Here is a 13,769-nt window from a genome sequence, read left to right as displayed (position 1 = left end):
CAACATGAATAAAAACCTTCTTTAAACATATTTTCAAACCTGTACATTTTGAAAAAAATATCAGTTGAAAAATCTGGGCAATTAAAGTATAAAGAGACATCCAGACATGTTTTTATGATAATAAAAAAAATGGGGTCGGGGGGTTTTGAACGGTCGGGCGGGGACGATCAACAATTTTTTTTTTTTGGCCTTATCTCGCAACTTTGATTACCAATTGAGCTCAAATTTTCACAGGTTTGTTATTTTTGTGCATATTTATGTTGAGGTACACCAAGTGAGAGGTCTTGTCTTTGACAATTAGCAATAGTGTCCATTAATTTGTCTTTAATTTATTTTTGAATAAAATGACAACGTAAGCTTTATGCATACGACTTCCAGAACGATTTGTTATTAGGCCAGGTAAAAAAGAAAAACATGTTTAGCGTCCCCGCCCGCTTCCTTTTTACAGGCCGCCTCCTTTTTTATTATTTTGTTTATATTTTTTTGTATGCACATTTTTATATATTTTTCTATTTTTATTTTATTTTTTAAATAGGGTTATTTTAAATGATCTCAGCAAAAACAACCTGAATGTTGTGTCTGAATGCCTCGACTAAATTGTTTCATTTATGTTTTGTGTATTTCAGCAGTAGAAAAAACAATGGATATTTGACATTTTGAACAAAGAATGGCGGCCATCTTGAAAAAAACAAAACAAAACTCTTCCTCCTTTTTTTGAAAAACCCGGACGTGAAACATGTTTTTTTTTTTACTCGGCCTTAACATATTCATATTCTACCTATAAATAATAAAGAAAAGTGAGGAAATGAAAATATCTCAGTTACGCCAACAAGCGCTAGCAACTCGTCTATCTAATTAGTTGTTCATATATGCACCTTCTGTGAGTGTTGCCCTCATCAGCACGACGGTGACTTTTTAGTGCATGTGTGTGGGTGATATGGCGGCCTACTTAGTAACTATCAACAACTAAAGTTCAATCGACAAAAAAACACCGCTCATCTCGTATCTCTCATCTCTCATCTCAAAAAGTTTCGTTGCCCCCACGGCGTTCAATACATGGCCAATTAGAAACTTTGAGAAAACTTGCCGGCCGGAAGAAGTAGAGTATGTGTACTTTGTGTACGGAATCCGTAGTAAAGAATCACTGCATGCTCCGCATACCGCCGTCTCGTACGCTGTGTACACAGAAACTTGCCCACGGCCACAGCAACGCTGCTTGTTATGTTCTACACGTTCTCAAACATTGCAAGTAGAAGAAAGGTAAGTGACACTGCTTTTGTACAGTCTTGTGTCTGTTACTGCTAGTTACCTAACGTTAGTTTACGAGTTCACGAACACGCTAGTGTGTAGCTCGCCTTTTCAAACGTGACAAGACAGATGACTAAATATTATTGATTGAATAAAAGTTTGTATTGAGCTTGAGTGTCCTTACTCTATGGTTGGATTGAGCCGACCGACGGCCTTGTGAGGTGAGTTTGATTTTACGAGGTGTTGCGCAATCTTTTAAGATGGCCCTTTTTCGGAATTCGCGCAAGCTGCCTTTTTTTACGTCGTAAACTGAATCACTCCCCTTGCGTGATTTTGAAATTTGCGCATAGGTACCTCGGGCGCAAACTTTGAACATCGCGCGATCTTAGTTGCTCTAAGAAATCTTCATAACTTCTTTTTTATATTCAAGAGCTGTCCATGAATGGTTTAAATTTTTAAATCTAGAAAGGGAAAGAGCATTATCCTGGTTTTTACTTTCGTCTGAAGTGATTCTTTTTGAAAAACTTGGAGAATATTTTAAAAACAGGGTCCCTCGAACTACATAGTGTAGTCCCACCAAACTAAAATAAACTAAATAAAACTTAAAGTTAAATTTCTTAATACGAACTTGAACTTTGAAGTAGAGTTATACGACTTGACTTGGCCATGGGATTAAGACTATGACTATTAGTTGCGATAACGTAACCCTCCTGCCGACCTCCGGCTACGCCGTCGGCAGGAGGGTTACGTTATCGCAACTATACGTATGACTATGACTGAGGAGATGGTAGCAGAACGAACGAACCTCATCGAGCGTACTCAGGCTGTAGTGATAGTTCATAATTTCTTTTTACAAAGGAAGGGGGCAGGGACAACCCAATGGTAGACCCAGTATACTTGGCGCAACTACTTTTGGTTCAAAATTTGTTGATTATCGGTCGTGCTATTGCAACTGATTCTTGAAAAAAATTAGTGCACCGCCCAAGTAACTGGGTTTTCCCCGATGGCAATGTAGATTACCCTCCTGAGTGTTGATGAGGCTCCCTGTAGGTGTCTGCACCCCAATTTCTTCTGTGGCATAGGTAAATATTCAAAATCTCACAGCTTTTTTACCGAGAAGGTGAAATTTTTTTGATTCTGTTATGATTTTTGAATATTTTGTCTCTTCTCGAAATTGAATGTGAAGTCCAAGGCTCATCGATTTATTCTCCCTCCAAATAGAAACCAGCCCTACCTAAACTAAACACCGATGTAATTTTCCAAATGTCTGAGCATCAATCTATGCACATTGAACAGTTTATTTCTGGGCCTATGCCATTAGTTCTAAAACACTTCAAGTTGGAAGTCATCAACCTTGGTCACAACAGGGCAACATTTTTACATTTAAAACAGAATCGGTAGTTTCCATCGTGATGGTGAAAATTATACAAACCGTGTGTAGTTATATCTGTGTGGGAAAACAAATTAGTCATAAAACAGTTAGTCATATAAAAATAGGCCTTTTAGATCATTGTACATTATTGAGGGCCATTTTCCTTAGCCTGGTGCTGGTGGGTAACTACAGCCAGCGAGCTAAATAACTTTAAAAAAATGTACGTACGTATAGTTGAATGTAGTCCTTTTTTCTCATGCAATATATGGAAAAGGACTTCCGATCTTTGTACCTTTCAAGGTGGCGTCTTCATTTTTCTTTTTGGGGGCCAGTATGCTATTTTTAGACCATTGTCATCTTGAGATCGTTAGAATCCACCGCTGTTCAGAGCTCTACGTCGAGTGCCTAATAGTTTTGAGCATGCGCGAGATTTTCAGAAAATTCAACATGAGATAAATTATTCATAGCAGTGACCCCGTCGCTGTTTTGTGCATGTTTCTATGACTTTGAAACCGAGACCAAATCGGACGACACAGTGAGTTTTGTTGGCGTTTGTGATTAAAATTGAATTTCCCTGATTATTAAATCAATGTTTGTTGTAGAGGACAATTATTATTCTATCAAATTATTCTGTTCCGTTTAGGCCAAGTAAAATAAATAACATGTTGCTCGTCCCCACCCGCCTCGATTTTGGCGGCCGCACTGATTTTGTTGTTTGTTATTTAAACAAAAAACAAAAAAAAAATTATTGAAATCAATTTACATGTTATTGATAGCTATTTCAATTGTACCCTTCATTTTTATTGAGCAATTTCATCATCTTTCTTACATGTGGGCCTACAAAAAATGCTATCACAACGCATAATGAGCAACTTGGTACTTCGAAATGTTTTGCCCTTCACGTTTGCATGCCACAGTTCTATGCACCAGGGCGTGATGCCACACACACAGAATAACTTTGGAGCAAAAGCAAGAGTAGGCCTAACTCTTTGGAAAGAATTTATAAACAATGTAGGCCTATCAAAATAGACACAGAAACACACACAGAATTTGAGGACATGGCCTACAGAACATTCTCACAAAACCATAAAACCATCTTCAAATACGATATGGCAGCCATCTTAGACACGGTGGCCATCTTGAAAAAAATAACAACAAATTCGAAAATAACAAATAACAAGGACCTTCCTCACCAACTTTTTCAAAAAAGTCCGGACGAGCAACATGTTATTTATTTTACTTGGCCTTATATATCAGCAAACCCTATGGATCAATTAAAATCAGTGCGATTCCACCGACGTTTTTCTGATGCGGCCGACTATTTCTCTTCCACAGTGCCCACATGTTTCACTTACAAACTAAACAAGCACATACAATGCACAATGTTTATTACAATGCACACATCACAAAAAGCGACAATTGCCCATTGCTTGTGTACATTACTGTTGATAAAAATGCTTCACCAGAGCGTCGTCATGTGTTACAAAAACAAACAGGGAATTGTTTTCAAAGGGTTTGCTCTCTCAATTTTGAGTGGAATACATTAGTTGTTATTGCTTACTTGTGAGGTGTAGGGCCTTTCTCATCAAGAAAATTCACATTACTTAGGTGTTGAAGGATCAATTTGACTCAAAACCCCACCATCGCAACTAACTTCTGAGCATATTCATGTTTAGTTTTCCATCTTGGCTTTTAATTGGTTGAAGATCGTGATGACCCGAATCGTTTTCAACGGTTGAAAGGCTATGTTTTGTTTACGATTTCTACACAAGAGGGCGCTCGTCAACAATTTTGCACTTGCGCAAAACTAACTGTCAGCAAGCAAGCAGCGGTGAATCGCAGGTTGCAGACAATTAGAGGAGTAATGGGTTAGAGAAGTTATGGGGTACCTGTTTAGAAAGGGTATAAATCTAAACCATACCAGCAGCACCGTAGTAGTACTGGGGTGGATTTCACAAAGGTAGTCCTAACTTCGGACTAGTCCATAGGCAATGCTACGAGATAGAACTAGTCCTAAGTTAGGACCAGTAACTCATCCTAACTTAGGAGTGGCCCTATCTCTTAGCATTGCTTAGGACTAGTCCTAAGTTAGGACTACCTTTGTGAAATCCACCCCTGGTACTAATACTTTAGTAGTACGGTAATCTTCGGCTTAAGCCACCCAGCGTATTAAACTGCAATGCCCCCCCCCCCCAAAAAAAAATAAGATTTAGGTGTCAGCGTATAAGCCGCCTGGTGTATAAATCCAGTCACGAGTGCGTGCACATACAGGCAGTGCATGTTTGCGGTCTTTTGTTTGTGTGCATGTTAGAGGTCTTTTGTGTGTGTGCATGTTAGAGGTCTTTTGTGTGTGTGCATGTTAGAGGTCTTTTGTGTGTGTGCATGTTAGAGGTCTTTTGTGTGTGTGCATGTTAGAGGTCTTTTGTGTGTGTGCATGTTAGAGGTCTTTTGTTTGTGTGGATGTGCAGTGACTGGCGGGCGGCACATCAGCCATTGTATGTCCCCAAAAAGTGCGTGTTGCATTGTATTTATGTCATGGTCTTTTTGGATGGTTGCAGCAATTGAGCCCATTTTCTTTTTTATTGGTATCGTTATTGTGACAACTGATCAGCGTTGTAGGACTTGAAGCTACCATGGTGCCGCGTGAATTCATGTATTTTTATTAAAAACTGAATTGAAATAAAGTGAAAAATAAAGGAAAAACTCGTTGTAAACTCCTGAATGACTGGGTGGATTTTTCTTTTCCCAAACCCGTGATTTGCAGCGGCAGCATGCTGCACAAACGAGTCGTATCAAAAGTCTGCTCTAAAAAGCATGCGTGCATTTATTATTCAGATATGGTCAATGTTGACAAAGCAGTCATTAAAAACACAAGTAAATGTTTGTTTTGGACTACACAATAGATAAGTCTTCTGATGTCTTTAGGATCAAGTTGGTCCCTGGAAGTCAGTGATAAGCTTTTCTGAATACGACTGTGAAGTAATATTGTTGAGATATTTCTTGAGCATGGTTTGTATTATGTAAGGCCAAATATGAAATATACAAGTTGATTGTTCCCGCCTGCATCCTTTGTGGGGGCCTCATCCTTTCTTTTACTATTTTTTATTTATCGATTTTTGTGTGTAAACAAAAAATAACTTTTTTTTAATCCATCCTTTCAAACACACTATGCTCTTGAACATGTGTAACGGTCTGTTTCATAAAACAATATTAGTGAATGGCTGACTGTGAATTTGTGACCTGTTTAATTTGAAATACTAAGCGGCCATCTTGAAAAAAAAAATAAGGGAATAAAAGGTTAGTGACAAGTTCTTACACGGCCATTTAAAGCCAGCAGGGTCGAATTGCCGTGTGATAAAAGTCTGAGCCGAAGGTGAAGGGCTTTTTACGCACAGCAGCGACCCTGCTAGGTTTTAAACGGACGTGTAAGAACAAGTCACTACTCTTTTATTCCCATTCATAAATGCCCTTTTGTTCAAAAGCGGGGAAAAAAATACAGTTGAAAATTCGAGGTTTGAAATATTTGTTTAAAAACTTTGTGAAGAGAGTATTTTGCGGTTGGGTTGTGTGTATGCGTGCGCGCGCTTTGAAATAGATTACGCGCGCGCTTTGAAATAGATTACGCGCCAACGCGCCAACACATGGAGGCCAGGCAGTTATAAACACTAGTCATTATCAACCGTTAAAACACCCTCACGTGACGCGCTCTCCACCAATAGGAGTAGAGACACTGTCTGGGTTATTTATGAATAAGGGAATCAATGTGTGGTGAAGAGGTTTTTAACTAGTGGTTTAACCCCAACGCGGCCTAGTTCTTGATAATTTTACCGAGACGAAGCCGAAGTAAATTATCAAGAACCAGGCCTCGGCGGGTTTAAACCACTAATTGAAAACCAATTCAACACACTTTGATTCCCATTCATAAATACCTTTTTGGTCAAAAAACATTGCACTTTTTTGTCAAAAATTAAAATAAATGCAAAAATTATAGTTTTTCAATGATTTCTTTCAACACAACACCCCTCCAGCTATAAAATGGTAAGACCCTCGGCCCGATCGGGTAAACAACTACTTATAAGGGAATGAAGTGCGCGTCGCGCGTATCGCGTGATGTGGCACAAGTGTCCCGGCCGTTACTCTCGACCAATACCAGAATGAAGAAACTGTCTTATAAGCACAGGTGCAAGTAACACTTTTTACTGGTCATAAACAAAGGTTTATACACACCCACGTGACGCGCTCTCCACCAATAGGAATAGCGAAACTGTCTGAGGTATTTATGAATGCCAATTTGTTCTTCATATGTTACAGGATCTGATGAAGACTGAGTGTCAGCAGAATGAACAGAACGACCATGGCCAGAAGAAATCGCCTCATTGTGTACAGTGTATTGTTCAGTAGCTCACTGTTGTTCGTCATACTTCAACTAAACTATGTGGACTATAAACAATTCTTCAGAGCCAAATCTAAGACACTAAGAGAGAGTTTGTTTTGGGAAATAAATGAGGATCAGGAATTGTTGCTCTTACATCCAGATCGAGATGAAAGTAACATTTTATCAGGCTCTGACTACTTCAGAAAATCACAAACTACTAGTAGATCTTATAGCAAAATCAAGACAAAAAAACAACCAGTTCTGCAATTGAAAGGTAGCGTTTCTAAATCAAGAGTGGAAACAAGTGATGTTCAAACATTACTGGAGTACAAGATTCGTGATATGCAAATTGAACAACCCACCAACAAGAAAGTGTCTGGTAACTTGATGGGAAGTATTGAGGAGCATTACTTTGAAGCTATCATGCCCAAGTTGGAATCCACAGCATTGCGTCAAGGCAGGGTAATGGTTTTGATTGTAACAAATAGACGTTCTGGTTCTTCATTTCTTGGCCAGTTCTTCAATCAAAATCCTGACACATTTTTCCAGTTTGAGCCACTGAAACTGACAGAGTGGAAGAAGGAGGTGTACCCTAATATGACTGATTACCTCCATCGTCTTGTCAAGTGTGAGTTTAACAAAACGCCTTACTTAGTTGACTTCCTCAATATGGAATCTCTGCATCGGGCCAGTAGTAGGATAATGATAGAACCTCCATTATGCAATGCTACCTTTAAATCAGCCATATTGCGCTCAATGGTCAAGAAAAGATGTCCGCCGCTTCAACTTCTACCATTGACACAGGCTTGTCGGAAGAAGCAATACTATACAGCCAAGTTGATTAGGCTCTATAGTATATCATCACTTGAATCTCTTGCATATGACCCAGAAATCAACTTGAAGATTATCCATCTTGTGCGAGATCCTCGTGGAACATACACCTCAAGATCTAGGCTTAAAAGTAGCAATATTTCACTTAAGCTTGGTAAAACATTGGATGGTGGCATAAGCTATCTGTGCAAACGTATCAAGCAAAACTTGGAGTTTATCCGAAGTCAACCTGCTTGGATCCAAGGAAAGTATAAATTAGTCCGATATGAGGACATTGCACACAACCCCATGGAGCTTGCACAAGAAATTTATGATTTTACTGGTATGGGACCTCTGCCAAATAGCGTTCAGCAGTGGATACTGAACAACACCAAGAGTATGGTCAAACCTAGTGATAAGAGCGCTAACACTTACTACTCAACTTCCAGAGATGCATCCAAAGTTTCAGAAGCATGGAGGTACCATGTTCCTTATAAAGTGGCTTTAAGAATGCAGGACTTATGCCGGGAGACTTTGAGAGAACTTGGCTATGTTGAAGTCAAAACTGAGCAAGAACTGTTGGACAAAAACAATAGTCTAGTTACAAGGCATATTTAAATGAAGGGGTTCTTAAAGGCTGTGGACACTTTTGGTAATTGTCAAAGATTAGCCTTCACAGCTGGTGTATCTCAACATAATGCATAAAATAACAAACCTGTGAAAATTTGAGCTCAATCGGTCATCGAACTTGAGAGATAATAAATGAAAGAAAAAATTGCCCTTGTCACATGAGGTTGTGTGCGTTTAGATGGTTGATTTGGAGACCTCAAGTTCTAAATTTGAGGTTTCAAAATCAAATTCGTGGAAAATTATTTCTTTCTCGAAAAATATGGCACTTCAGAGGGAGCCGTTTCTCACGATGTTTTATATACCATCAACCTCTCCCCATTATTCGTCACCAAGAAAGGTTTTATGATAATAATTATTTTGAATATAATCAATATTGTCCACTGCCTTTAAGATTTAAACAGTAGCCAAATATAATATTTGGGTTTATGCTTTCATCACTGTAGATGCTGTTTTATATTACTGAATATACACTCATCTAATCAGTTACAATAACCTATAGAATTGTTGTGCCTTAAAAATCTGTGTGCCACATAAACACTACTAGTTGTTTATATAAAGAATCGTGACCTTTCAAATTTTCTGAATAACTATTAGATTATCGCAAATGAAACCACTGTAACTGTATCTATTATAGGTGTTCCTTTGTTCTACTCAAAGGATGATGATGGAATTGTTGGAAATGTATTGTGTCTTGTTCAATTAGGAGATTACATGTACACTTCAGTTGATGTTCAGATCTTTAGAGTCACATCCAGTTGCTAAGGAGTAAGGTTTTGCTAAAATATTGCAAAGAATTGCAGAGGTTTATTTGTCAAGTAGTGCAGAGTACATTACATGTCTTTTCTGTGTTGGCATTTGCTTGTGTTACACTTGTAGACATCATGTGATCTAATTGATTCATTTTTCAGAATGGAATCACAGTTGAACATGCATGACAGCTCTTGTTCCGGTAGATCATTGCATAATAATGTGGGGTTTTTTTCTTCATAAAACTGACGACGGTAATGCAACATTTTGACAAACTGTCTTGGTTTGAATGTTTGATACATGTATGACTGGCCTTGTACTTTATACATCAACTGTATAAAAGTTTCACAGTGCACAGTTTCTGAATTTTTTCTGTGATGACAATTTCATATTTAATAACAGTCTTTCAACCACATAAATGCCCAGCAAGTCTTAACACCACCTGAAAAAGAAAGTTCTAATCTTATTGACTGTGATTCTGATAACTGATTGCACTTAAAGCCATTGGACCCATTCGGTAAACAGTATTGTCCAAGGCCTACACTTTGTGTATCACAACTTATATATCAAATAATAAACCTGTGAGAATTTAGGCTCAATCGGTCATCGGAGTCGGGAGAAAATAACGGGAAAACCCACCCTTGTATCCGCGTGTTTTGCCGTGTCACAACATGTGTTTAAAATAAAACCGTAATTCTAGCTATCGAGAATTGATATTGTTTTACCGTTTTCTCAAAAAGTAAAGCATTTCATGGAATAATATTTCAAGAGAAGTCTTTCACCACTACCTTCTGTAAACCCTGTAAGTTATTTGTAAATCTGTGAACTTTTTTTTTTTTCTGTACCGAAATGGTCCAATGGCTTTAATGTAAAAATGCTTGCGTTGAAACTTATATAAAACAACGTAAGCTGCATCTATTTGCTCTTTACAAACATTGGAAGTGTACATGATTTAAAACTAGGTGTAAAATGCAATTTATTTTTATTTTCACAAATGTTACTTTGTTCTGTTTCCTCCAATTCCTGAGCATCGGGTAGAATTAAGTTTTCAGTAATTACTTTCCTTGGCAAGCTGAATATCTGAATGAGCAACGAGTAAACACTGGGTGCAATGGTGCATAGGATGTGAACAAGCTCAATGTATCCCAAACTGAAGTTTGTAGACTTGTCTATAAGTACCAGAGAATGTTTATCTGATTGTTACTCAATCTGTTCAGGATATGCCATTGAAATGTATGCCTTTTATTATTGACACATCATTTGTAAATGTACGATACTGTTAGGTTTTGCTGTGCTTGTGCAATTATTAACAAAATCTCAGCTGTTAACTCATGTATATAACATTTCTTATAGTAAGTGTTTAGGTTTTTTTTAGGATACAAATTGTACAGACCTGACGTAGCTTTTAAAAATGAATTACTAACACTCATAAGTGCCTTCACAACTGGATTTTCTTTAAAAAAAACTTAATGTGATATGTGAGGGTTGTTAGTGTGCAGTGGTTTACAACCTCTTTTTAAAATGGAGTTTCCAAGAACCAAATTGTAAATGATTTTGCATCCCCCCCCAGTCCAATCGTTGTTTAAGGATACCCTATACCAAAGAAACCATCCAGCAATACTAGAGTTATATAAAATAATTGTTTTTCAAAGGTGTGCACCACTAATGTAAGATTTGAAATAACAGTTCCTGCATGCCCTCAAAACTTACTGGGTATAAAGAAGGTCATAGTGGAAAACTTATGTACCCTGAATTTTCCTTTTCTTAAAGTGCTATTAATTAGCCTTTGAGAAATGAGTTAGTTTGCGTCTTGGAACATGTGAGAGTTCAAAATTTAATGTTTTAAAACAGTCAAGTAGAGGGTTTAAACAATTATTTTCTTATAATTTTGATGGATGATTTTGAAAGCTTTTAAACTTTCACAGGTGTGTTATTTCATAATATTCATGTATGTTGGGTCATATAAGATACATTCATATTGTGCTTTGCATCATGTGGTTTCACCATTGAACCAAGTTGGGTGAGTGGCCTCAGCATAATCATAATTAATTAAATGTTCCTTGTGTGTAAACTCAAAGGAATATGCTAGCCTAAATTGACAAATTGTTAATAGGAAAATAATTGCCTACTTAAAAAGAGCAGGTAACTACCAAATAGAATTGAGCATTATTTTAGGAAGCTATGTTTTTAAAGGATATTAATTTAAACATGTTACCGTGTGAACCCCACTCTTTAGGAAGTCTTATAATAAGCTAGGGATATTCTATTGTTCCATTTTCCAAATAGTTCATTGACAGGGTACAACTTGAACAAAGAAAACACTGTTTATTGGCTTATGGGTTTGACCTATGTAAGGTAGATGTGTAGCATAGAGTTATATTTAAGAACTAGAGGGCGGACTGGTCATGCTTCTTGCACAAACGCGACGGGACCGCAAGGAGACACGTGCACTCCATTCTGTATGCGCGTTGATGAAACACACGTTGGAGTTTGTGTTTATTAAATGGTTCGGGATGCTGTTTGGTCAACTTACAAACTGGCCGCACAAACACACGCTCTGCGCTGCCTGTTTTGTCAACTTAGAAAATGGCCGCCTGCGCGCATGCCGGGTCATGTATATAGTTCAGTGCGCACTTCTAGTTTTTTTATATAACTCTATGATGTGTAGCTAATATAACTCTATGATGTGTATAGCTAATACATTACAGGCATTCTGTATCCAAGAGGATAGCACGTGGGACCCTCCAGCAATACCTAACATGTTTCATTACGCTGAAAACATACACAATGCAAATTTTGTTATTTAAACTTATTTTACATTAAGAATATTGTGTATTTTTAATCATGCAATAGGTTAACCATGTGTACATTTTATTTTCACATTAAATACATTTTAGGGTGTTGAATATTTATTTGAGGTAATGGGTGATTTAAGAAACAAATCCATTTTAAGTTAATATTAATTGGAAACAAGTGGTCGAAGTATATGTATATAATTATTCCAAAATTGTGACAAAACTGTGATTAATCAGTAGTTGATTTTTACGTAGTTGATTTCATGCTTTGAAACATGCATGCACCAAATGGCTAAAAATAGGCCTTATTCAATCCACAAAGTTTCAAGTTTCTGAGGGGGGCACATAACCGTGCTGATGTACTTGAAAAAAATTGTAGTAGTTGTTGTAATTCAAAGTGGTTTCAGAAATCTCTTCGCCAAAATTTTAACGGGGTTTGCCCTCAACTTTGTAGTAACTTGCTGCAGCAGGACCAGTTATGTACACATGTAGCTTGACATTTTACTAGTCCGCTGTTTCAAGCAAAATATGGATGCTTTTCAACACAGAACTAATCAAATTTGAAAGAATTGTGATTGGTCCTCCGGTGTTTGAACTGGCACTTGACCAGGGCAACATTGTTGGGGAAAAAAAGAACATTTGGATGTCCATCATTGGATTAAATTGTGGATATAGGGGGTTGATTGCAGTAAATTGGGAATTGAGACAAGGTTTGGGGCAAATGGTCAACACTATTCTCAACTACATTATATTGTTTCATGTAACAGTTGATTGCTTGTCTGAAAGTTGTATAAAGTCTAATTAGTAATAGCTTTTAGGGTTCATGCAGTGTTTTTTTTTAACACAGATAAAGAGAAATAGAAGACAGATTTTAACAGTAATCTTTTCTACTTTTAACTCCAAAACCCCCCAAATATATCACATGCTTCCACAGGACAGCAATGAACTGTTAACTCTAAGAAAGTGTACCATTTGTCAAGTGGTACCGAAATTGTAAGGCATTTGATAACTGACAAGAGTTGAAATCAATACAAATGCTGCTCCTTTTCAGATTTCTATTATCATTTTAAAATTAAATTTAACTTTTAATTTAAGTTTTTCAAAACATCTATTTAGGTAGATTAGGAATATTTATTACCTTTGTTATTGGACGATTACTTATTGTGTCTGGCAACATTTTAAAAGTATCTGCAATTTGGTACATGTATGAATGATTGGAGGATGAATGATGTACACTGTTTGGATGGACTGAGCTGAAAATGCGTGTTTTCTTCACACCAACAGCTGTGCCGTATGGGAGTCTGGTTATTTCACGTAGCAAAACTCCACTATTGTACAAATGGGATATGACCATAAATGTATTCACTTTTCAGATGCATTTATTGTGGTAGTCTTTATCGTGCGATTCTTTGACAAGAGCTTCCACAAACAACAATGGTAACTATTTTCACCATGTTGGACACTGATTTGCAAGTGCCTTTTCAACGTTATTTTAACTTAACTACTCAATTGTGCCTAAACTTAAACATGATCTTCCAAAGTTTTCACTATATTTTTATTCTCAAAAATAAATGTATTTAAGTCTTAACCAGTTTTCTGTGTTCATTTTCTTTGCAAGTAAAATCTTTTTCTTTAGTTTTCTTGGTATATTGTAGAAATACCCCCTCTGATATTGTCTATGACAATACGTTGAACAATACATGCAGAGGTACACAGAGTTACATGCAAAAGGCATCAGGATTGAAGTCAAGTATTTTTTACTTAGACCTTTTTATAGTTTGCTGATCTAAGA

At 37.1% G+C, this 13,769-nt stretch overlaps 1 protein-coding gene across 1 annotated transcript; it reads left to right on the top strand.

The window, feature by feature from the left end:
* Window positions 1-947: 947 nt before the first annotated feature.
* LOC139934970 (carbohydrate sulfotransferase 1-like) lies at window positions 948-13,528 on the top strand. Its single transcript, XM_071929405.1, has 2 exons — window positions 948-1,260; window positions 6,932-13,528. Exon 2 carries the CDS (start codon window positions 6,960-6,962, stop codon window positions 8,421-8,423), a length of 1,464 nt encoding a protein of 487 aa, XP_071785506.1. The 5' UTR covers window positions 948-1,260; window positions 6,932-6,959; the 3' UTR covers window positions 8,424-13,528.
* Window positions 13,529-13,769: the final 241 nt, after the last annotated feature.

The sequence above is a fragment of the Asterias amurensis genome, chromosome 3 (assembly GCF_032118995.1).
Source record: "Asterias amurensis chromosome 3, ASM3211899v1".
Lineage (NCBI taxonomy): Eukaryota > Metazoa > Echinodermata > Asteroidea > Forcipulatida > Asteriidae > Asterias > Asterias amurensis.
Note: the sequence above shows the minus strand (reverse complement) of the source record. Positions and strands in the feature narration are given on the sequence as shown.